The sequence below is a fragment of the Hyperolius riggenbachi genome, chromosome 4, assembly GCF_040937935.1.
Source record: "Hyperolius riggenbachi isolate aHypRig1 chromosome 4, aHypRig1.pri, whole genome shotgun sequence".
Classification (NCBI taxonomy): Eukaryota; Metazoa; Chordata; class Amphibia; order Anura; family Hyperoliidae; genus Hyperolius; species Hyperolius riggenbachi.
In genome coordinates this window covers 239,906,301-239,933,092 of record NC_090649.1, presented here as the reverse complement: position 1 = coordinate 239,933,092, position 26,792 = coordinate 239,906,301, and the positions used below count along the sequence as shown (strand labels likewise).

The 26,792-nt window shown below is 40.3% G+C and overlaps 1 protein-coding gene across 4 annotated transcripts in view; it reads left to right on the top strand.

Annotated features, from left to right (window-relative positions):
• The window catches only part of COL12A1 (collagen type XII alpha 1 chain), a 321,024-nt gene that overhangs the window by 206,989 nt on the left and 87,243 nt on the right, over positions 1–26,792 (top strand). For all 4 annotated transcript variants that reach the window (XM_068281498.1, XM_068281501.1, XM_068281499.1 and 1 more), the window contains 10 exons: positions 742–888; positions 3,817–3,891; positions 5,114–5,253; positions 5,949–6,072; positions 6,521–6,664; positions 12,384–12,548; positions 16,633–16,671; positions 16,752–16,890; positions 18,251–18,393; positions 23,241–23,350. In XM_068281498.1, coding sequence (XP_068137599.1) covers positions 742–888; positions 3,817–3,891; positions 5,114–5,253; positions 5,949–6,072; positions 6,521–6,664; positions 12,384–12,548; positions 16,633–16,671; positions 16,752–16,890; positions 18,251–18,393; positions 23,241–23,350 — 1,226 coding nt within the window. The remainder of the gene's footprint in view (positions 1–741; positions 889–3,816; positions 3,892–5,113; positions 5,254–5,948; positions 6,073–6,520; positions 6,665–12,383; positions 12,549–16,632; positions 16,672–16,751; positions 16,891–18,250; positions 18,394–23,240; positions 23,351–26,792) is intronic.

Here is a 26,792-nt window from a genome sequence, read left to right as displayed (position 1 = left end):
TCAAGCTGGCCACTGAACACCCATTTTTCTTTTGCCGCCTATAAAGATACTCTTACATTTACAAACCTTCAGTTCATAACCAACTAGTGTGCCACTGGATGTTCACTCCACCTCTAAACCTTCTGTCATACTCACCTATGGCATCCTCTGACTCACTCCTAGAAAAACACATTATGTCTTAGTCCTAGAAAAACACATTATGTCTTACGGCACCAGCCTAATGGGCCACTCTCAATTCCCTGGGCCATGTCTTACTATATAATTTAAACTGGAAGGAGTGGCTAGCTGCCCCCAACCCCTAATCCCCATCCCACAATGCTCTGAAATGTGTCTCCTCCTATAGCATGAAATGAAGGGGAAGAGTAGCCGTCTCCACACCACCTCTTCCCCTCCAGAAGGAAATGCAGTTATTAGGCTGTCCACCCCTAGAAACAACCCTGAATGGAAGTAGCTGTTTAGTGTCATCGCTGGGAGCATACAGTTGAGTTAAATGATTTGTTGAAGAGAGGGGGATGTTTTTAGTCCTTGGGGAGTGACAATCTGAGGAGATGGTCTGGATACTTTTTCTGGCCAGTCATTTTAACATTATGGATATACAACAAATAGTAAGTGTAAATAATTCATGTAAAAGTAAAATTTTATGTTTTACCACACATTACTCAAGAATAATAAATACATTGCTTCTGTGTAAAGTAATTCATTATTTTATATACCAATTCACCGTCCATGTTAAATACACAGGATCTCGTGGGCAAGAAATAACAGTGACGGGATCAGAGTCCTCAAACTGCTTCACTGGACTAAAGCCCGACACTGAATACACAGCCACAGTTTTTGTGCAAACTCCAAACTTGGAAGGCAGAGGGGTTTCAACCAAAGAACGAACATGTAAGTTAATCTTTATATCTTAAATATTGTTAAATACAATTGTTAGTGAGCAATTTATAGTACCTTAAAGGGAATCTGAAGTAAAAGTAAAGTTATGAAATAATCAAATAGAACATTAATAGGAAATAAACAAGTCATATATTGTTTCCAGTACAAGAATTGTTAAGAAACCTCAGTTGTTATCTATTCAAAAGAGCGTCTCTGAGCTCCATGACCAGATTGGTCGCTGATTTCTGGAGCACTATATATCAAAGAAACAGTGACAGACAGCTTCAGATAAAGTTCAGTGAGAAGAGAAGTTCAAAGGGTTATTAGCTCTGCAAACCACACTCTGTATTTTAAACTATAAGACAGAGGAAACTGCAAATATGACAATATGATGCAATGCTATAAAAAAAAACGCTATAGAGCTGAAAATAAAAATATGAGACTAATTTCTGTGCTACTAATGTTCCATTCCTTATCCGTACTACACGTGCAATTCATGATATCATAAGTTTTGTTTTGCTTCAGTGTCACTTAAAAGTAGACAATTTAGCTTCCCATTGTTCAGTATAAATTGCTTTTCTATCACTATTCAGACTTACACTATACTGTTACTTGAGCAATTGTATATAAACAGCACCCTAGCAATCTTCACATCCGATATAAACAGCACCCCAGCAATCTTCACATCTAACAGTATACTGTTAAGTAGCTGTGAAATTCTGAAATGAATCCTAGACTGCCATAGGGCTAGTTCACACTGGGTGCTTTGGTAGCGTTTTGCTGATCGCCGGCAATCAGCAAAAAGCTGTTTTTTCACTATACAGGAAAGCAATTTAGGAGTGATTGCGTTTTGTGATTCTATAATATTGAAAGCAATCACTCCAAAATCGCTCCAAAAATGCTGCATGCCCCATCAGCAAATTGCTAATCACTGGCAATGGCTACAGTGTGAACACTACTATTGACTATTTGACTTGCATTAGCAGCAGCATTTTGCTGATCGCCAGTGATCAGCAAATCGCTGAAAAATCACCCAGCGTGAAGTAGCCCTTACCAGAGCATTATGGGGAAAATGATGTAATCTCAGGCACAGATAATGTATTCATAACAAAGTTGAGTTTGCGTTAAAAAGTTTAGTAAGGCACAGGAAGTGCCTGAATGTGTTCAGCCAATATATCTGCCCACTATGCACATACTATGCAGTGAAAATTATTATTGAAATAAGGTTATTAACGCACTAACTAACAAATACAAGATTTGTTAGAATAAGGTGATTTCTACTTTTCAGCTCTATCATTTCAAGTGAACAAAAAGGCATGTTTACCCAAAGCTGTTAAAAAGGGTGCCCGAGGTGTCCTGGGAAAAAGGGCACTACCATTTGTGGCAATGATAAAAGCTGCAATCAGCAACAATTTGCGTGCTATTTTATCGGGAGACTCCAGGGGCCCAAATTTCCACTCCTTGCCAGTTTTCAGTGACGAGATTAAGGGTTAGGTGCCACCAGGGGGTGTTAAGGGTTTGGCACCATAGGGAAAAGGGGGGGGGGTTAAAGGTTAGGCACCACAGGGTTAAGGGTTAGTGCATTGGTAGAGGAAGGGTTAAGTATTGGGCATCAGTAGAGGGAGGCTTCTGTGTGAGAGTATAGTTAGATTAGGTCATAGTAAAATATTGGTAAATATTACATATATTTTACTATGGTAATTAAAGTGGTCTGAAAGTCAGCATTTTTACTTTGCTCTAAAAGTTTTTTTTAAAGAATTTCTTTTAGCAGAGCATCAATGAAATGGTTAAACAAAGAATTTAGTCCTGCTGTTCAGCTTAAAATCTGCATCCAAACTGGAGATAACAGTATCTTTGTTTACATTCCAATGTTGCTAAATTTGTCTGTAACAAGTAAAAAAAACTTTTTGAGAAGCTGTCTCTGCTTAAGTCACACACACAGTTCAGAACAACTCATTCGAAGATTTTAATATATAATAAAAAGCAGTTGGAATAAAATGCAATAGAAGCTTTCAGGGTAAGAAAAACTACACTTTGTAAACTTGTAATTTGTAGACAGACAATATTACTTGTACACAAAAGCAATTATAAAACTATATGAATAATAAAAAGTAGAAAACACATTTTTATTTAAGGTTATGTCAGAGTTTATGACCACTTTAAGTAGCGGAATAGTGACTTAGGCCTCAATTCACGGAGCATTATCAAACGTTTATCAAACACTTTATCAAACGTTTGATAATTTACCTCATGGGTAAAATCTAATTTTAAATTCACTAAGGTGTTATATATTTATCAAATGTTTTACCGATAAATACAATACAATACAATACAATAACATTTGTAAAGCGATAAAACGTTCAACAAATATATAACACCTTAGTGAGATTTTACCCATGAGGTAAATTATCAAACGTTTGATAAAGTGTTTGATAAACGTTTGATAATGCTCCGTGAATTGAGGCCTTAGTACTAAAAATGGGCTAGGTCTGTCACTAACACCGTCACGTGCATGCGTGCTCCTATCGCGCACGCACACCCGCCCCCTCTGGCCCTGTCCTCCTCTGGCTCTTCACAGGGTCTCTGCGTCTGTCCTTGCACATGCGCAGTGCAAAAAAGCACTGACACAGGGACAGACGAAGGGACATTAGGGTTTTATTATATAGGATTTTACTGATATTTCACTAACGGTAATAGTCAGCACCCTTTTTTCCAGGTGTCCTTAAAACATTTATGCATGTTCACCTTACATCCTCTTTGCTGTTCTAAAAAGTATGCTCTGTGACTGTAAGGGGTATATGGTGATCTATTTCACAGTCATTATGGCTTTCATTTTAAATCGCTTCACCAATTACTGTTAAGGGAAAAGAACAAACATAAGAGGTTTTTGCATCATTTTTTGCATGAAATCTGTAACACTGTTATTGTTTTACTATTTAGTAATAAAACCGACAGAAGCACCTACTCAGCCTCCAGCTCCTCCCCCACCTCCTACAATACCTCCAGCCCGCGAAGGTACGTAATATTCTACTTGATTACCAGTTTATAGTCTGTCAGTACTTAAAACCCAGCTCAAAGCAACACTTATTCTTTAGTTCTAGACAGTATGAAAAGGCTAGAATCATTGTCCGTTTGTCAAGATATTTATATCGCTATTTAGAGATTGACTTTCTTTCCTGACTTTTGCGACACCTTTAAAGGCAAAGGACGAGAGTGACAATTCTCCAGTAGAAATTGAGACCGGGTTAAACCCTGATGGAAAGTCTAACCCTTCCCAGCGCTATAAATAAAGTTCCTTTTTTGCTGTGTGTTCACCTTTTTCTTTACTCTCATTTGCTGTTGTTTATAAGAGCAGCAGGAAATTAGTGAAATTTTCCCGAATGTGTGCTACAATAGACTGGTAGATGTTCTCAAATCTTCTTAGTCTCTCCAGAGCTCATGTTACAGTTCTGGTTGGCTTTAATTACCTAAACTGGGTTATGTATACCCTGACCTTTATCACAACAAAGTCAAGTATTTATGGCATGCCTTAGTTGACTCTACTTTTGTTTAATGTGTGTAAGCATAGAGATTGCTATTACAAACCTTTATAAAATATTTATGAAGAAGCAACAGACCATAGCAGTCACATGATTAAAGCCTTGTACACGCATGAGACTAATGTCGCCTGGCAGAGATTGGGGCACGAGCCCTCAGATGACATGTTGTGCACGAGGCTGTACAGACACATCACGAGCCTGAAGGCTAGCGATGTGTTCTGTCACTATTGCAAGCGGCCAATGTGTGGCACACAACGGAGGGGGCAAAGTGCAGTCAAGAGTTATGAAGTTGGATAGCAGATGATCTGGCGTGCTGGATCTTTCACCAATGTGTTGGGACTGCCGTACAAACACACGATTCTGAGCAGAAGCAGTCTTTGCTGCGATTTTCAAAAACACAATGCACCACGATCTGCAGGGACATCAGAAGTGCATAGACTGCACTGTCTGATGTCCCTGTTTTTTCTGTTCATAATTCATTTAACATAATGTACTATTAAGTGTATATAAAAATATACACTTAATAGTACATTATGTATATAAATTGGTGGCTTTTGTAAATTATTTCACCTGTTTCTGCTTTAGGTAACTGTTGAATCCTTTATTTACACTCTAACATATTTATGTAATCAAAAGATAAGTTGTCAAAGTGTAATTCGATCATTTATGTACGTAAACATTTTTTTCCTGTAATATAGTGTGCAAAGGTGCTAAAGCAGACATAGTCTTCCTGATTGACAGTTCTTGGAGTATTGGTGATGATAACTTCAATAAAGTCCGTCAGTTTATCTTCAATACCATTGGAGCATTTGATGTTATCAATCCTGCTGGAATCCAGGTGAGAATAAACAATATACAGTATTTCAGCCAAGCCAGAAAGATAAAAAGAGAAGGAATTATGATCAGTCACTCTGAAATAGTTCTGGTAATGGTGCCACTACCAAGAACACTAACAGGGAAGCAGCCTTAAAGGGTTCCAAACAGCTTTATTTTTCTGCAGTTTGTCGTGGTTTCGTAGGAACTAACATTTTCTCTTCTCCGCTTCTCTCTGCCCTTATTTATCCAGGGGAAGCTGTGAAGGTAATCAAGTGTGTGTTTGAAGCACAGTGTCCTATCTCAACCCCCCCCCCCTTCCCACTGCTGAAAACTTTATTTGCTCGCTGCTATTGCTAATTACAGCAGTCCTTATCTGCCTGTTCTTTCTGCGGACGGGCGGCAAGCCACAGCAGTAGGGCAATAAAAGCCTCTAACAAACATTTAAATGTAAAAAGGAGACGTAGAATGACATTTTTAGTAATGAGACACATTGGTAACATGCATTTTTAATGTCCCGTTGAGATTCCCTGGGGGCTAAAACTACTGCTCTGTTTACTTTAATATATACTGGTGACTGATATATGTTTCTGTGCATGGTAAGATAGGGTAATGTAACTGACCTTCGTTAGCTGTATAAATAATGTGAAACCTTAACTTGAATATCCATATAGTGCTTAAGGCTCATGAGTTAAACATGTCTCTTGTAATTCTCTGCAGGTTTCCTTTGTGCAGTTTAGTGATGAAGCACAGACAGAATTTAAGCTGAACACCTATGCAGATAAGTCACAGGCCCTGGGAGCGCTTGCCAATGTTCGATACAAAGGAGGAAACACAAAAACAGGTACCACACAGCACACATAATACATTTCTAGGCTGTTTGAGTTGTGAAATATATTAGCTAGAACTCTGCAGACATTTTCTTGTGTTTTTGCAATAGCACTTGCTCTTATGAGTAGATTTCCAGTCACAGCGGGTTCACTAGGCTGTGGGAAAATCTACATTTGTTCCCCTGAACAAATAATACAGTAAGGCTTGCAGCTATATAACAGTACCAGATCACATGCACTCAATATGTAGTTCATAACAGCCAATCTCATTTAATTTTATTGGCATTGCTTAAACAAAGAGATACTAAACTTCACACATTTATTATAAATGCTGTTTGTATTGATTTATTGAATAAGCCAATAAAATGTATATTGCACTATAAGAAGTGATATAAAAACAGGCCAACAGATAGGATATAGGACAATATAAGTTAACAAAATTGCCTTTCTTTTACGTTATAGGAAAAGCACTTAAGTTTGTCCGAGAAAAGGTTTTGACAGTAGAGAATGGAATGAGGCGGGCAGTTCCCAAAGTGCTTGTTGTTGTTACTGATGGAAGATCTCAGGATGATGTGAAGAAGTACGCCATGGATATACAGCACTCTGGTGAGATTACCTCATATTATAGTAGCCTATAGACAGCTGTGTTATTTCTCAGGCTGTCTGGATTGCTTCCAACTTATAAAGCATGCACAAGATGAGCAGTGTGTGCACAGATCAATCCAAATCCCACTTGTCATAGATTACCTGGCTAGATCCACTGCAAAGCTCAGTTTAGGCTAATATACTTGTTAAACCCTTCAACCCTGCCCATTACTACACAGATATATGAGAAGATAATGTGATAATGCTGTCCGTAGTCTAAGCAGTACTTTGCACAGACAGAAGTTTCTGTTTTTCATTTTTAAAGTTGATCTCAATAAGAAAAAGTGCCTCGTGCAATATAAAATTAGCCGATCTTCAGAAAAATTAATTTTGGACAGATTTCCTGTAATTACTTTTCTGTGCCCAGGCAGAAAGTGTGACATCTCTCCAAGAACGATGGAGGTAGCAATGCATTTAATATGTTTTGCAGACAGCAGAATAGTTTATTCCTATTTGTATTGCTGTCATTAATTTATTGTGCCTAGAGTTGTAAGTTTTCATATAATAGCTACAAAGCTGCATGGAGCTGTCCAGGACAGTAAGGGAATATCTCTCCAGTCACAGAGACCACTGAAAACTCCAAATAGTTTCTAATGTCTTTCCACACTATTCAAAAATGAAGTACAATATTTTCCTGAAACTGAGCTTGAGAAGTACCTCCTGGGATGGGGTGTGGCACACCTACCTCTTATTCCTTATATTTTCATGTGGCTCAAGCGGGTGTGACTGACCCTATCCACCATTAAGCTAAACCCTTTCTAAACACTCGATCGCCTAATGTTAGCCATTACATCCAATCTTCCCTCACTTCACCCGCTAACTAATGGTGGCCATATACGGTACAATAAAAATGTTCAATTATCCCGTTTTTTCGATCTAAATGATTGAATCGAATGAAAGTTAAAAAAAAAAAAAATTCGATAAAGAAATTCGAACGATTATCCCGTTTTTTCAAGAAAAATTAGATCGGACATGCTGCAAAAATCTTTATATTCGATCTAACGGAATAATCGAACTAAATTATCTAATCGAAAAAAAAAGAAAAATTGTACCATGTATGGCCACCATAACACTAACCTCCTAAAATAACCTCTAACCTTAACTTCTAAGTTAATTTCACTATTTTATAGCTGAGTACCAATTATACTGGACTCAGTACGTAAGTGGAGGTGACATTTGTTCACTGAAACTAATGGCTGGCTCTTGACTAAATACAGCAGCTGCCCAAATCATACAGTTAGCCCCACTGATCTGCTTATTTGATTCTGTGGAGAATTTGAAAGCTGTAGTTTTTTTGTTTTTTTTTATGGGGTGGTCGGGATGGACATTTTAGTGTTAGGTGAGAGATGTGTGTGTGTGTGTGGGGGGGGGGGGGGAGGGGGGGCGGGAGGGTGTGGTGAAAATATTTTAATTAGAATTTCACACGATTCTTTGCATGTCCACTCTACTTCTTTTTTGGAATTCCCCTTTAAGTAAAGTGGAGTCATCTTTCTTCACTGCTTTGCATTGCACATTTTGTAAAGTATAACCCAAAAGTTACCCCAATACGGTAAGTAGCGGGGGAAAATATTCGATGTGCTGTAACCCCAGGCACTCTTACACGCTCGAGTGTCTCCAATGCGTAATCCAAGACCATGTTAACACCTTCTTAAGTATCAATTAGCTCTTTATTCAGTTATTAAAAGCATGATGTTTCCTGTATCCAGCTGCTGGATACAGGAAACAGCATGCTTTTAATTATTAACTGAAGATCTAATTGATACTTCAGATGGTTCTGACTTGTTCTTGGATTAACAAAAAAGTAACAGAAACAGTGGCAGAAAACAGCCCCTGCTGCTTGCAATGTGACATGGCTCAAATCAAATAGCTTTTTAAGAAAACCTAAAGCTATGTTCACAGTGGGGGTCTGTTTTGCAATTCTTGTAAAAACAAAAACGCAATGGAAGGGAAAAGCTGCATCACACATTATGCATGCAGTGTGACACATACAGTAAAGCATACAGCAGGGGCGTTGCTAGGCGTACAAGAGGAATCGGCGCAGGAGATTTGGGCGCAGGACACAGCCGGTATATGGCTGATCCTGCTACCACACAAGTCCGGGCCATGTTAATTACTATTCCCCCTCCAGGCCGCCATGGATAGTGGGGAATGAAATAATTCGGCTTCCAGCTATTGCTGGAAGCCAAATTATTGTTTTAAAAGCAACTTCAGCTCCGTCTTCTGACAGCGCTGAAGTTACTCCCTGTGCCTGCTATAGCCTTAGTTCCTATTACGGCCTATGGTGGCGCCGGCTGCGCCCAAGTCTCATGCGCTGCTGCGCCCAAGTCTCCAGCGCTGGATTTGCCGTGTTCGTTTGCTAGCCCCAAATATCAGTGGCACGTGCCCCGGATCTATTCTGAAGTGCCCCGGATGTCCCCCAGTCAGGCAGCGGGTGGCAGTACTCACCTCCAGCCACTTGGTCTCCAGATTCTGCAGACCTCTTTTCTGGGCTTCTCCCCCTAATGTCTGAGAATGTTCAGAAGGTACTAGCATCTGATTCTCAGATGCTAGGGGGAGAATCGCCAGCTACAGAGGATGTCTCCAGACTTGGAGCAGATCGAGGAGGAGGGGCAGGCCTACTTAGACCGCTGTTAAGTTCATGTAAATTTTGCCCCACCCATGACCACACCCACATTATAGTGCATGGCCACACCTATTTCTGTCTGTAGTGCCCAAAAGTGCCCCAGATCTCTTAGGATCCTACCAACGCCCCTCGCATACAGTACATTGAAAGTATGCGGCACTGCTACTGGTAATGCGTGCGTTATGTGGTAATGCACTGCATGCATGGGGTAATGCCCAAGAGATCCATCGCACCACACTTCTAATGCACCAGAGTGAACTTTCCTTTTAACTCTAATTGCATTGTGTCAGCAATGCGATAAGTTGCCTGATGCAATGCACCACTGTGAATGTAACCTTCCAGTTGTTCTCCAAAAGCTGATGTTCAGGGGTTCTTGTATTACAGTCTCTGACCCTTACTCATTTGCGTATTCCTACCCAGGGCCGGATTTAGGCCAAGGCCACCTAGGCCATGGCCTCAGGCACCACAGGAGCAAGGGCACGAAAGCAGCAGGCTAAACTGGTGCAGCATTTGCAAACTTGATCTTCACATTTGCAAGTGCTACAATGCAGGGAGATCAGGTGAGCAAAAAATTTGTGTAATCTGGTGCACAGGTCCTTATAGGTAAGTTCACCCAATTAAGGGGAAGGCGGGTCACGAACCATAATCAGCAACAACAAAAAAGAGAGTGACCGCCACTCAACGAACTATAAAAATACAAATCTTTATTGGTCAATAACTCATCCAATTCCCAGCTATTCCCCAAACTTCAAAAACCTCCCCCCCATAAAAACTGCATCGGTAACTCTTTCAGGAGCGCTCCTAACCTCACATCCATCACCAGTTACACCACAAACACACAGTCTAGATCGGCCGATCTTATAACTGACATCCTGTGGAAACTATGAGGTGCAAAGGAATGTCCACTTCCACTGGGCTATAAACACCAACTCGTCTGGTACCTCGATCTTCAGCAGATCACCAAGAACCCAAAGTACAACTTCATTAGCAAAACAAAGTCCGCTTCTTTAAACTGTCTTCGTGGTCGGATTCTGCCTTGATTAGAAGCCGGCGGCTGAATGATCAACCCAGCCCTGCCCGGCCAACATTAAACAATACAGTCATTCAAAACAGGTGCTCCTCTTCAAAGACGGCTACCAAGCGTAATATAAGCTTTTACCTTTATGCTTCAATGTGAAGAATTGTTCATGGATATGTTGCGGCGTCCCGCAACACCAGGTACCCGGTATGTGCTGCCCTGCGGGCGGACATTAGACTTGCGGTATCCGTGAGGTAAAGGAGCGTCCCATCAACCTTTTGCAGTAAGCCACGCCCACATACGCGTTACGCCCACATCACGTGGGCTTCTTCAGTGTGATGACGCTGTGGATGAAAGGTAGTGGGCATGCTCTCTCTTTTAAACCGTAATTTCAAAACCAAGCCTCATTCTGGCAGGCGGGACCGATACACCTCTTCATGATTCCGGGACCTCCTCTTTTGAGACCATGCCTCCTTCTCATCATAATCCGGAAGCAGATACACAGCATGTCAATGTGTCAATAAACTATAATCCATCAGGTTGTTATTCAACTATTTCAAAATTCCTATGAATCCTCACGGGCTCACTCGTTACAGAACTCCATAGTCCTGCACTATCATTTTGCATAGTAGTTTCCATGAATTTTCACATACTACAGGCATATATTCTGAACGACTTTTTTCCTTGCCTTAAAGGGGAACACTCCTTCCCACACATCACAGTCATCCACATACAGTTTCTCAGCTACAAATTGTTTATTTCTTGTATGCAGGTAGAAAATGAACCAGATTTAAATCTGAATTCAGTCCATTTGGAACTAAAGTTCCTAAATTATAGATCCACCTGTTCTCAATCTGATATAACAATTTTTCATGGTCACCTCCTCGTTTATTCCTATTAGGTTTCAGAATGCCCTTAAACCTCAGGCAATCTGGATTTCTATCATGGAACAAGGCAAAATGTGCACCCAAAGGGCTTTTTTCATCTGCTTCTCTAATATTAATGACATGCTCCCCTATACGTTCCTTTAATTGTCTCTTTGTTTTTCCTATGTATTTAAGCCCGCATGGGCACATAATCATATAAATTACTCCCTTAGATTTACAGTTAATGAAACTTCGTATCTCATATTCTTTCGTCTCCCTGGCATTTTTAAAGGTTTTAGTTCTCTCGACCAACTTGCAATGTATACATGAACCACAGGGAAACATTCCATTTGGTATTGGGCCCAGGAATTCCTTTGCACCTCATAGTTTCCACAGGATGTCAGTTATAAGATCGGCCGATCTAGACTGTGTGTTTGTGGTGTAACTGGTGATGGATGTGAGGTTAGGAGCGCTCCTGAAAGAGTTACCGATGCAGTTTTTATGGGGGGGAGGTTTTTGAAGTTTGGGGAATAGCTGGGAATTGGATGAGTTATTGACCAATAAAGATCAGGTGAGCACCTGACAGCCAAGGGAGATCAGGTGAGCACCTGACAGCCACCTTGCTCTCTGTGCATGTTTGCATTGTGGCTGGCGGCTATGGACTTGGGCAGCATAGGAGATGGAAAGGAAAAGGAAGCTTCTGCACTAGAGACGAGTGGAGAAATCAGTGACACTGGCTGCTGTGGTTTGAAGGCAAACTGGCTACCTATACTGAAAGGGGGGGGGGAGGGATTAAGGGAGTCATCTGGCTACCTAAACTGGAGGAAAAGGGGGAGGGGTCATCTGGCTACCTATACTGGAGGGGGGGGGGTTATCAGGCTACCTATACTATAGGGAATGGGGAGAGTGGTCATCTGGATACCTATACTGGAGCGAAGGGGGGAGGGGTTCTCTCGCTACCTATACTGAAGGGGGGTGGCTGGTGACTGTGGCCTTGGGCGGTAACAAGTACAATTCCGGCCCTGTTCTTACCCTGATTCACTCACATTAGGCAGAACATTCTCAGACATTCTCATTTATGGTAAATCTGAAGAGTTCTCTGCCTCTTGATAAATATCCTATCTTAAATTAAACCTTTATGGATTATTTACTAATGACATGCATCATTTCCAGGTTTTAGCGTATTTGTCATCGGAGTAGCTGATGTGGATTACAATGAACTCCGGAACATAGGCAGCAAGCCAAGTGATCGCCATGTATTTATAGTCGACGACTTTGATGCCTTTGAGAAGATTGAAGATAATTTGATCACATTTGTGTGTGAGACTGCAACTTCAAGTAAGTTATAAACAAACATAATTTTACCTATACACACCTACCCCCCCTACCCCAGCCCAAGTTATTGTTCATTATTACCTAATCTTAATATATCTCCATTCTATCTCTTGCTTATGCTGTCTCTTGCATTTCCCAGTAGAGCTATATCTATCAACGAGCATTAATAACATTCACTGATAGCCCCTGGAAATCTGTTGTTGTGACTGGTTTTTTTAAGGGAACCCTTAAAATATTGCTACAGTCATCATTCCCTTCTTGCAGCCATAGTGATGCAGGAAATATTCTACGATGTCCAAAAGCAAAAAAATTGATTTTGGCTGTAGTTTCTTTTTAATACAACTAGACCTGTAACAAATGCGTTAGTATTTATGGAGATTAAAGAAACTCTGACCATGGATTTCAGATGCTCCCATTAAATATTTTATTCCTAGAAGTGAATAGACCAGCCACTTATCTAGTAAATTGGGGCAGGGAGCCAGGCTGACTACGACATAAGGAATTCAACATAACATCACTCACGGATTTGGCTTCCTCTTCCTCTGCTCAGCCTGCGAGTCCACATACTGTAGATGCTTCTAGTTCACAATAAATCTGATATTAATCCAGCTGGCTTTTTACTATTACGTTCTTGCCAACCAGTGATCACAGGGACAGCCTGGAAACAGTGCAGTCCCTTACTGCAGCCATCAGATGGCATCATAAAGCACAGCCAATTAAAAGGTTTTTTTATACAACTAGGTGGCAATCTCAGGATTTACTACTGGTTATACATTTTTAACATAGACAAACCCAAGCTGCAGACTATAATTTTACTATGCCGTTTGCATGATCTGGCTATTAGCTATCACTTAAAAATCTGCCCACAGATCCATGTATTGACTAGGTATGGTCAATGAAATACAAACAAATCTGTGTTGATGCAGCTTCAAAATGGAACAATTGAATTTCAACTTGGCAAAATTTGATGGGTCAAATGTAAAGCTGTATAAATTTGCTTGCAAAATTTGCATAATCCTGCATCAACTTGTTAATTATTTATATCTCATTGAACAGTCAGCTGGGCTGAATAACATGTTTTTTTTTCATATAATAGCTACACAGGTATACAAAAACTGACTGGCCTTTCAAATTAAGCATAGCTTTTTACTGTTTGCAGGACTAGGAAAACCTATACAGACAATGAACTGAATCCATAAACAAGCAGTTAAGAGAACAGGCCAGGCAGAATACAGTACATTAGCTCTTTATTGCTAGTAAGGCTCGGTTCACATTGGTGCAGATGCAGAAAGGAAGTAAATTGAACGTGCATCCAAGGTGGATGCGTTCTGAACCAATGAGAATTCTCCCTGTTGCTGAGGATTCCCATTGGTCTTTTGCAGCCCAATGGAGATCCCCTGGGCTGTTTTGCAGGGACTGAGCGGAGGTGATGGACGGCAGGACACATTAGTATTACGTCACGGTGGCGACAGGATGTGGATGAAACTGGCAACCCGGATGCGGCAACTAGCCTAGTGAGAAGAATGGATAGTGTCTGGTGTCATAAGCTTTCATTGGATACATTTTCCTGTCCGGTCTGGGAAAATGTGCCAAGTCCAGACAATGTGTTCCGTCTTGTGTTCCCCGACACCTGGATCATACATAGATCTGTGTTTACAACAAGTGGAAGTGGATCCTATTATTAACATAGGATCTGCTTCCTGCGTTTTTGTGGGGCGTTAAGAATGTATTTCACTGATCAGTGGCGTAGCTAAGGAGCTGTGGGCCCCCGGAGCAAGTTTTACATGCCCCCCCCCCCCCCCAAGCACGCTATACATAACAATTGACATGGCACACCAAAACCTTCCAAGGCCAACAACAACAACAGTGTCAGAGGTGCAAGAAGGGGATGGGGAACAGTGTGTTAATGATCACTGCTATTCTAATCACTTATAGAAGTGATTATTATGATCGCAGGACCACTAGAGAGCTAATACTGTTATTGAGGGTGAACCCTTCGGGGCCCCTCTGACCCAAGGCCCTGATGCAGTCGCTACCTCGCTACCTCTGCACCCCCTATTGCTACGCCCCTGTCACTGATATGTTTTTAAAGCAAATGTGAACCCGACCCTAAAGTGGAAGTTCCCTCTTCAGCACACAGCAAATCACCTGACCCACTCCATTTCCTCCCATTGCAGCACAACAGATCTGCAGTCCCCCCCCCACCCCTCAATGTGTAATAAAGCATTTAACCCTTCTCATACCCTTCCAGTGTGTTTATTCATTACCCTGTCATGCTATATCTAGAGCTATACAGGATTTGATGATGAGACTCTGCAGAGCTTTAGCATCAGTGCTGGTCATTGTAAATGGGGATTTTGTGTCTTTTGGCCATTTGACACATTTGTTTACATCACAGTTGGCCAATCAGAAGTTTGTTTTCCTCTGTAGGAATCCCACTGCGATATAAAGTGGTGCTAATTATCTTCCACAGTCATCATATGCACCTCTCCCTTGTGTGGCCACCCTTTAAAATGAACACTTCCACATCATCTCATCTATTCATGCCATATACCAGCAATCTCCAGGACATTTTATGATCCACAAATAGTGTTTGGTACATTAAAAAAATCTGAAAGAGGCCCATAGTAACTGGCTAATGCTAAAATTGATAATAATCAGCGTTTTGCATGCTGAAACAGATTTTGCTCATTGTAAACCATGAGATCATTTCTTAATGAGCCATTATCATATTTATTCATTTCTACTGTTAGTGTAGCATGATTTGATTCAAATATTTTCAAATAATTTGACAGTGCCAGACAGGGAATTTGTTTGCCTAAGCTGATCCAAATTTCATATCAAGTTTTACCGTTCTGTATTAGGCTGCGGATTAAAGGAACAAACAGAAAACCTCAAATACCTTTAAATCAATAGTTCAGTTACAAATGGATAAGGTCAGGCTGACTTTCCTTTCAAGTATCTGCCAGAGAAATTCTCTGAAGCACCCAAATGAAACATGAGAATCTATTATTTCAAGGAATTACCTAAATGCCAGAAAACCTTTATCATCCCGACTGCAAGATCATAATAAATGACATAGCAGGAAATTTATGTCAATAACAAGAACATGATGTGTTTTTCGGATAATCTGAGCTCCCATTTACGTTATAAAATGACTAAAGACTTTTAAAATTTAGCAAACATCATGCTGTGAGCTTGTGAGAGCAATACACATTGTTGACAGGTGCATCCTGTTACGTATTCTGTACTTTCTAGCTGTGAAATCTAATATATTATCCTTGTTCCTTTTCTTTCACTGGTGTCACATCACATCCTATTTCATTTGTAAAAGTCTGATAACTGTATAATACTCGGTATTAGCAAAGGAGACGACATGACTATATGCATGAATGCAGCAGCCAGGGTCATCTATTCCTCCCTTCGCTCCGCCTCCACGATTTCCCTATGCAAATCCCTCCACTGACTTCCTATCCGATTCAGGATCAGCTTCAACATCCTGTGCCTACAAACCTGTACACAAGACCTGCCCAACTTTTACTTCTCATCTTATCAGCAGATACACACCTGGCGGCCTACTCCGCTCCTCCAATGACCTGCTTTGCAAATCTTGCACTCCAACGTGTGACTACAGGACTTCTCTAAAATTGCCCCCACTCCTTCCCACCACCCAACTCACTGCCTCCTCCTTCAACATAATCAAACAAGCCCTCAAAACCCACCTCTTCAAGATGGCCTACCCCCCTCCCCACGATGATACCCTAACTCTCTCAGCAGAGCACCTTTGGCCCAGCCCACACCTAATGTATCCCTACCCTCTTCCTTTAGATTTAAAAAATTGGAAGGGTCCTCCCTAAGTGTATCCTACTTGATCATGCTCCCCCATGAGCATCGTTACCACAGAGTGATGTGAACTTGAATTACTTGATCTCTGTCACCACCACTTCAGCTCATGATCTGGTACTTTTATCCTTTGGTATCTTGTCACCCCTATTTATCACTGTCTGAAACCCTATTTATTGTTCAGTGCTGTGTAATATGTTGGCGCTCTCCAAATCCAATAATAATGCTTAATGTTTTTTTTCAGCCTGCCCACTTATATACCTCGAAGGTTACACATCACCAGGTAAGAACTGCACATACCAGACATATTATGAAATCAACTTTCTCAAATGTTGTGTAATAATGATTATGATTCTTTTTTAGGCTTTAGGATGCTGGAAGCTTATAACCTCACAGAGAAGACATTTGCTTCAGTCCAAGGTGTCTCACTGCAGCCTGGATCATTCAACAGTTTCCCAGCGTACAACCTTCACAAAGATGCCTTCCTCTCTATACCTACCTCGTAAGACATTTTACTTGTATTTTTTGCTAGGCTAGTTTTGAAGATATAACAAGTGGGATTAGACTTTATTTATATGTTAAGTACGCATGTAAACTCCTCGCGCATCAAAACTGTAGCCCACAGTTCTGACACAATAGATTCCCAATATGCAGAATTTGATCTCCCATGGTGAGAGCTTTGTATATTATCTAGATGCAAGGGATTGTGGATGAATAATCATTCACACAGAACAGAGACAGCTCTCAGTAGCTCAATTCAATTAAAGCATAGCATGCGCTCCTTAGCAACGCCCGATACTTTGAAATGCCGCATGATAGTGCACTAGCGTGGCTGAGCTAGTACGTTAATTAACATAGTAATGGCGGTGCAAGTGAAGTCACTATTGCGCGACATTTCAAAGTATCGAGTGCTGCTAAGGAGTGCACGCTATGTTGCCAGTAGCGAGCCTAGCTAGCCTGTGTCAGCATTAAGTTGTGTTAGTATAATTAGTGCGCCTAAGGCCATTTAACTCACACTGCTGCAGCCTGTTACAATTGAGGAATCAATCCCAAGGTATGCTAAAGCAAGAGAAGGAAGAGCTCTCTGCAGAAAAAAACAGTGATCTTCTTGAAGTGAATGAACATATCAGCTGGATGGTGTTTCTATAGCTGCAGTAACAGTGAAGAAGGGATGGCACTGGAGCACCAGCTAATAGTGATGTGTGCAGCAGCTTTATGCAGCAAAATATAGCAGTCTAACACCTTCTTCTACATGATAACTTATAACACACTAATGCTGTGGGGACCCCTTACACTTGTCTACATAAAGTCTAAGAATTACTGAACATACTGTACATAATTCCTTAGACATTACAATGGTCTGGATTCCTATGTGGTTCCTCTTGGGGCTGGTGATAGCCTGCTTATTTTCATGCAATTAGTAAGTATTCTGCTCACAGTGCAGAGTTCATAGGATCAGCTATGGTAAGAATATGTCTCAGATGGCCAGCTTGAATTTAAGTGGTGTGGATCAGCCAGCAAGTTGTGTGTCTAACAGCCATGGAAGGTCATGCATTGTTCATCACCTACTCTGACACATACTAAGGACTGCTATACTATGCTGCCTCCAATTACCTTTAAATATATTAACTTATTATTCTGCAATGCAACACAACTGTGGTTCAACCAAGGCTCAAACGCAGTTGCAATTATTATATACGTAATCCTTACTGATTCTTATGCAGATGTTGGTTTCCTATTTGTAATCAACCGTCCTGTCTGTAGTATACTATTCTGATAAAGAACAGAAGAAAAAAAACATTACAAGACTTTGTTTCAGTAATCATAACCACATTATTTAAAGCACTTTTTTTTTTTAACAGAGAATTGCACCCCGAGGGCCTGCCACACTCCTATACAATCATCTTTTTGTTGCGCCTGCTTCCAGAGACACCTAATGAGCCATTTTCTTTATGGCAGATTACTGACAAGGGTTATAGGCCTCAGACTGGAGTGACCCTGGATGGTAAGTTTGTCTGCTTGTTTTTATTTAAAAAAAAGCCGAATGACATTTTAAATACCTGGGGAGTTGCAAAAATAACAGGATGGCCATATGTTAGCATTCTTTTTATATTTCACTTCAATTTGAAAATTACAATCAATTTTTCTGACTGATTGTAACATTTGAAACATACATTTTTCCCCAGTTACGAAAAAAAGATTACAAATTCTGAACAAGTTGATCGGACTTATAAATCAAGAAATTGACAATCTATCCCACACTATTCAATTTTCATAAAAAATGATCAGAAAATCAACCAATCCCATCGATTTACATTGAAAAACTCCCAGAAAATTCAATACATTAATTTAATCAAAATAAAAAACTAAATAAAAACCTTTTGATTTTTCTGTACAACTGATCGTGCTTTTATCAAATTTCAGTAAAACTGTAGCCACCGTAACACAAACTGAATGAGGAATGAAATCTTTAAGTAATCAAGTGCAAAAATGAGAGTAAAAACCCAGCTGCAAATATACTGTCAGGGCCAGTGCAAAGGCAAAGGGGGCAATTCCCCAGGACCCCCCAGTGTTGCTGATACCCTCTTCCCCACAGATGCTACGCGGTGTGAGCAAGAGCCAAAAGGTTCAAAATAGTGGACCGCAACTGCTAAAAAAGCTTTTTCAATGCCAATGTAACCGTTTACGCTTTTGCAATAAAGTGAATTTTGAAGAGCTGTGCCAGATTGTGTGGTGGATAACCCTCCTCTCTGCGTTGCCAGAACCCCCTCCAGGTGATCTCCTTCTGACTCCTTCCCAGGGCCCCATACAATGTGTAGCTGCATTGTAATAACTCACCTGTTGTGGCAGCTGCTCCAGCCATGCTCTTTCTTCATCCCTGATGCCTACCTCTTCTACATGACCTGGCAAAGGTTATTTAAGCATAACATAGCAGGAAATGAGGCTGAAAACAGAGCACGGACTGAGTAGCAGTCAGGACAGGTGAGTTATTACAGTGCAGCCACACATCGTGCAGGGGTCCTGAGGACTTGGGAACAGGCAGAGGGAGACCACCCAGGAAGGGAGGGTGGCTTTGTTCATATATCAAAAATGAACAAAGCGGTAGCATGCAGAGGGTTACTGTTAGGGATAGATTGACAGATTACCTGCTGAATGTCACAAAACTATTACTATTATTATGCATTTAGGTAGTGCTGACATTTTTGTTTGGTTCTTCACAGAGTATATAGTCATGTTATATACCAACTGTTCCTGAGTGCAGCTTACAACTTAATCCCTGCCACACTCATACTACAAAGCTCCCACCACAGTCTAAGGCCAATTTTGGGTAAAATTTTATATAAACCTCAGGGGAAACAAAGTACAAAAGATATATTTGCCAACATGATGTATAGGCTCTCCTGAGTCCTGACATTGCCAGGGTCCTTACTGTGTTCAGCCTTCCTTCTGTCTTCCCGCTGTAGCCTCATACATGCGGGCAGTGGGGCCACAATTACATGTCCAACAAGCTCTTGTCGGATATCCTCCAGAGGTCTGCATGCCGCAAATGTGGGGGTGAGGAGGACACAGGAAGCCTCTGCAGGATTTAGAGAATTCCCTTTTCCTAGATAAGTTTCTATCTTTTTTTTCCCATATCTGCTTTGGGTACATTTTAAGGTGCCCATACACTACACAATTAGTTGCAGATCAGCTAAATGATCAAAATCTACCAGGTATTGATAATTTGCCTGTTCTATCACTTTGTAACATAAGATTGGGCAAGCTTTATACTGCCTAATGCAAGACAGAGATATGCAAACATCAGTCCTGTACCGCACCTGCCTCTACCCCCTCCTGCATTTGCAACGTGCCCAATCAATATGGGATCAACCATTTACACCATTATGAACCATTTCGATCATAATATTAATCCACAATGCCATACTTTTAATAGACTTTCATTACATTTGATAATTATATTGAATGTAATGCCTAATCTATTAAGATTATCAAATAATGTATGGGTACATTTTCAGAGATTATAAAAGTTCTTATTACACCATGTCAGAATTACATAATCTAATATGTATCTAATCCTACTAATATAAATGGGAACGTTCGGATGTTTGGATGTTTGTATGTTTGTTACTCGATCACGCAAAAAATGGCTGAATGGATTTGAATGAAATTTGGCACACACATAGTACATTACCTGGAATAACATATAGGATACTTTTTATTCCCATAACCAAAAAGTGGGTGGAGACAAATAAAATTTCAGTGGGAAAATGTAAACTGCAGCCATTCTTACACTGTTAATGGGAGGGTTCTTAAACTTTGCACAGTGTGTCACTGGGTGACTAGAATTAATATTCAGAAAAGTGGGGGGAGCCTATAAAAGCCAATCAAAATTCACCTATTGATTTTCAAGGGGAATATTTACATTGCTGCCATTCTTGCACTGTTAATGGCACAAGCCTCAAACCTGGTACAGTTAATCATTGGGTGGCTGGGATTCAATTGAGAAAGGGGGGTGGAGCCACAAACAGCCAATCAGATTTGTTTCATTCCAATGCAAATAATTGATGCCAAACACTGCAAAGCTCATAAACTTGGTCATTGAGTAATTGATAAATTGTGTGTTAGGGTTAGAAAAGTGGGCACAGCCAACACCAGCCAAATACTTTATTGGGTAATGTGGGGTCATAAGTGGGTGGAGACAAATACAAATTTTGCTGGGAAAATGTAAACAGCAGCCATTCTTACACTGTTAATGGTAGGGTTTTCAAACTTTGCAAAATTAGCTATTTTTCAGGGGAATATTTCAATGCTGCCATTCTTGCACTGTTAATGGCACAAGCCTCAAACCTGGTACAGTGGGTCAAAGGGTGACTGGGGTTTAAATTAATCAAAGGGGGTGGGGCCACAAACAGCCAATCTGATTTGTTTCATTTTAATGCAAGTTATTGATGCCAAAAAACGCAAAGCTCACAAACTTGGTCATTGAGTAATTTATTAATTAAGTGTTAGGGTTAGGAAAAGTGGGCACAGCCAACACAAGCCAAATACATACTCGAGCAATGTCGGGACATCAGTGGGTGGAGAAAAATAAAAAATATTCTTGGGAAAATGTAAACTGCTGCCATTCTTACACTGTTAATGGTAGGGTTCTCAAACTTTGCACAGTTGGTCACTGGGTAACTGGGATTGATATTCAGAAATGTGGGTGGAGCTTACAAAAGCCAATCAAAAATTCACCTATTGATTTTCAAGGGGAATATTTAATTGCTGCCATTGTTGCACTGTTTTTGGCACAAGACTCTTGCACTGTTAATCACCTGTACCTGGTACAGTTGGCCATTGGGTGATTGGGGTTCAAATTCAGAAAAGGGGTGGAACTACAGCCAATCAGATTTGTTTCATTTCAATGCAAATTATTGCTGCCAAAGCCTGCAAAGCTTACAATCTTGGTCACTGAGTAATTGTGTGTTAGGGTTAGGAAAAGTGGGCTGAGCCAACACCGGCCAAATACATACCCGGGCAACACCGGGCCACCAGCTAGTATCTTCATAAAAGAATGCTACGTAGCTATATTTACACTTCTGTGACCCAGTCTCAAGAAGAGCTACAATATCTATCATAAATGTTGCATCAATTAAATTCATGAGAGTACTGCTATTTGGAAACCTTTTGTATCCAATGGCAACACACAAACACACATAACCTGGAGTTTTATTACAATGGAAATTAAGTCATTGAAAACAGTACCATAGTGTGTGTTGCCTTTCATCGTGTGTATAGATTTGAAAAAGAGAAATTATGTCGTCCACGATCTATGTCTGTTGTGAGCTGGGAAGGCTATAGTGCTATAGAACTCCACTCTTAGGTATGATGATTGCTCTTTATAACTGTAGGACATTAAAGGAACATGAAGCCACTTTATAGGGCTATTTTCACTGTATGGTACAAACACTTTTCCTTATTGAAGGGATGACATTACAGGATAGTAATAGCCCCACGTAAACTGCTACATAAATTCAGAACTGCTACATAAATTTTGAGGAGATTTGCTAAGCATCTGTTTGTTTTGTTTTTAAATCTTTTTATTGTGGCATAAAGAAATATATACATACATCGTATACTTAGCATACGTTCAATAACAAAGAGCCAAATTTTGTTGTAAAAAGGAGAACAAAGAGGAAAATAAAATAACATATTCAATAATACTATCTGTATGACTTCGAGTGACCAGATCAAGACATAACTTATTCTTTTATTCAGATATCAACTTTCAAAGAGCATCGCTTTTCTGTTCAAGAAATATGCAACATCCCACTACACATAATCCAGGATTTTTATGATAGTGTTACGAGAAGGAATGCTGCTGTTCTGAAGACAAATGGCAGCCATTCTTATTAGCTCAGTTGTTTCGATATATTTTAGGTTATGAATTTTTGTTTACCCACGGAAAATTTGCTTTATCTAGACCAGTTCCCAGATATGGTACTCAACTCAACTGTGCATGTCTAGTGGGTATCCACCCAAGTAAAAAACTAACAAAAACAAACAGCTTTTATCCTGAAACACTGATTAACTATCTTTGTAGCATATGAAAAATCAAGTATTTTTGATGAGACATGAGGACAGGCTTGGGAAACCATGATCTCTACAGAGTAGTGTGCAGATCTGTTGGATATTGAACAGTAAAATTGGTCCAGCACCTTGTCAGTCTGTATGGTGTTTGACTCCTAGTACATATTCTAATCTCAACAGAGAGTTCCTGATAATGTAGCAATGGTGTCTTTCCATTCTGTTCTTCACTATCATTATTATACTAATATTTTCTTTTGTTTAATCTGTTTTTTTTTCTAGTTCCAAAGAAGACAATATCTTTCTTCAACAAAGGAGCAACAGGAGAGATTCAGACAGTAAGCTTTGATGGTGAAGAAATAAAAAAACTCTTCTATGGAAGCTTCCACAAGGTATGACATCTACAAGCACAAGACATACATGAATACATTTAGTAGTGTAATTGATGTACATACATGAGGTGATCATATCTAATCTACATATCATGTATGAAAGCAGAAGGGGTTTCCTACCCCCATATTGCTTCTGGTTGCTATCACTGGAAATTGTTGTCTGGTCTAACTTTCATTTTAAATTATTCCTAGGTGCTAGTCAACATTCTCGCTTAAATGTAATTTTAAATACAATGTACATTTGGCAAATTATGTGTGTTAAAAGGTTTGCCATTGGAGAGAGTCTTACTCTTCATTAATCCCAATGTCTTAAAAAGGAACACTGTGACCTTAGATCACCTGCAACAATGATTTGTGTCATTCCACATGCGTAAATATCACATACAGTTTAATGGCACTTTGCAAGATTATATCTGACCAGAAACAGTTTGTTTTACTGGTGCTAAACTCCAAACCTTCCAGTATGTGCAAAAAGACATCCTCAAATTTAGAGAACTGGGCAAGAGAGGCATTGGGTTTTCTGACTTGAGCAATGCCTTTCTATTTCTTGCTATCCACAAGCCAATTATAGTGTCAACGATGGATGATTTGCAGGGGCGTAATAATAGCCCCTGCGAGGGATGCAGCTACAGGGGGGCCCTTAGGAGGAGAAGCCTGAGGGGAATGCCTGGCTCTGGGGCCTTCCAGGGCCATTTTTAGGGGCAGGTGAGGGGGCAGCACAGGAAGGGGGAGCAGAAGGCACAAACAGTAGCAGGAAGGGGGGCCCGACTCCCCACCTCCCTCACCTTGGGCTACCATCAGCGCTCCCCCTACAGCAATGACAGCTGGGAGGCCCCATCCAAAGTTTTGCAGGGGGGCCCAAAGATTTCTAGTTACGCCCCTGATGATTTGTAAATAACAAAACGTGTGAGAAGAGCTTCAAGTCAGAAAAATCAAGGTGTTTAACCTAAGTGAGTAAATATCCCAGTGATTGGTGGATGCTCAATAACCAGTTTGAGGAATGCCATGAATGAATTCTGAAAACCTTGTGGTTCCTGCATTTAATCAATAGCGCAGTTTGAAAGATTTTCAGAATGCTGCAAGCCCTGTTTATCATGCTTATGCAAGGACCGATGGTAACCTTTACATTGGCTTCAAGGAAGGAATTCACATTATCTTAGTGGTAGGGATTCATTTGTGGATTCGGAATGTGTGCAGTTCAGGGGAAACATTCGGCCAGCCAACACCTTTTTATTATTTAGTGTGTGCGTACTTGCTTCACGGAAACAAGGATTCTTTAGCTGTTAACTTTTCATATTTGGTTATTTTCTCCCTATTGTGTACATTGCAAAAGTCTGGGAAGAATTTGTAAAAATAACCAGTAAGAAGAATCACAGCTGTGTTGCTGTCTGTGGTGGTCCAAGCTTCATCCTTGGCTAGAAAGAGTTTGGCTGTAATCTACAGAGAGCTTTTAATCCACCACAATGTCTGACCTTTTCTGCAGATTTGTTGATTTAGAGCAGTTCAATAACCTTGATTTCAAAATATAAAATCTTATGTTTTGTTGTTGCCAGCAGTCTGAATGTTTTTTGACCAGTAACCGATGGAATCGTAAATACATCAAGTGTGGAGTACTAGCTAAATATTGGCTTGGAGCTGTATGAAACAACTGAGGTGCAGACTTTGCAGGCTTTGGTTACCTTCATTCCATTAGTCTGTGTGAAGATAAAATAGAGTAGAAGTGTGATAGAACATTTCCCGTGTTGGCTGTGGCACATAATATTGGACAGCTCATTGGGTGTATTGGGATTGACATGACTTACCCTGCATGCCAGTGCTAGCTGAACAAAGTGTAAAATATGCAGTTTTAAAACTGTTAGCTGCCAGCCTGCCACTCCACAAAGGAGACATACCATAAGGAACCCGTAGGATCTTTTTTTTTCTTTTTCTTTTTTTTTTTTTTGCATTTACTGTAATGGTAAATTGTGCAATCCAGAAGGTATGATAGATCATTTTTATTTTACACAACCTACTTGCAACGCATATCTATCTATCTATCTATCTATCTATCTATCTATCTATCTATCTATCTATCTATCTATATCCTTATCAATTAGCACAGGGTAAAACTATGATGCTACTGCTTGCTTAAAGATTATAGGGCTGCAGTGCCAGTGGCCCTGGAGCAATGGAAGCAACGAGAATGGAGGGACCATGCGATGGCAAGTGATTAAAATCTACTCCTCGACAGGGATTACAGGCAGTAAACAGGGTGTACACATTAATCACCTATGTCCGGAAGAGGTTGATTAAAGGGGAACTGAAGTAAGAAATATATGGAGGCTGCCATATTTATTTCCTTTTAATCAATACCAGTTGCCTGTGAGCCCTGCTGGTCTATTTCTCTGCAGTAGTATCTGAATAACACCAGAAACAAGCATGCAGCTAGTCTTGTCAGATCTGACTTTAAAGTCTGAAACATCTGATCTGCTGCATGCTTGTTCAGGGGCTATGACTAATAGTATTAGAGGCAGAGGATCAGCAGGGCTGCCAGGGAACTGGTATTGCTTAAAAGAAAATAAACATGGCAGCCTCCATATACCTCTCTCTTCAGTTCCCCTTTAACTTTTCTCCTGAGTATTCTCCCGGGAGATAATTTTTCACCTTCTCTAACAAATAACTTTTCAGCACAAAGTAAAACAGTGCTAAAGAGCAGGTACACAGTAATATCAAACTTGTTTAGTGTATTTAGTGCTTGCTGGGACCTTTTAGGGTATTTTATTGACATGAAAAGTATGAAAATGTCTCCTGGGAGAAACTCAGGAGAAAAGTTAGCCTTATTTCACACCTGTTACACCTAATATTGGGGTGTATTCACAAAATGTTTTTCATTTTGTATAGTTGACATTATACACACAGTGCTTACCATGCTTTTATGCAGTACCCAGTTTGTGTAATGCCTGGTAAAACTTAATTGTAGTATCTACTCATGCAAACTTAAAGAGGATCTCCATCCTAAAATACCAAATCCTGCAGCACTGCAGTAATGAAAAGTTATATTAACCTGCGGTGTCTTGTCCCACAAAGCCATCCCAAAGACCCGCATCACTCCACTTCTGGCGCCTGGCTCCGCCTCCCTTCTCTCCATGGAGTAAAACACACCCGGCTATTTACTGCAGTAAATATTTGGGCGTTTTTTCTCTGAAGAGAGGGAGTAGGTGAGGCCAGGGGCTGGAAATGGATGATGCAGGGTCGTTGGGACAACTTTGTGGGACAAGACACTGCAGCTTAATATAACTTTAAGTTACAGCAGCGCTGCAGGATTTTCTATTTTAGGATGGAGATCCTTTTTAACTAACCTTTTGTAAATACACCCATTATTCTTTCTTATTTACTGTATATATTTAAAAGGCAGAAGGAATATGCACGTTGTGGATGCAGTGCTGTGCATGCATATTACAAC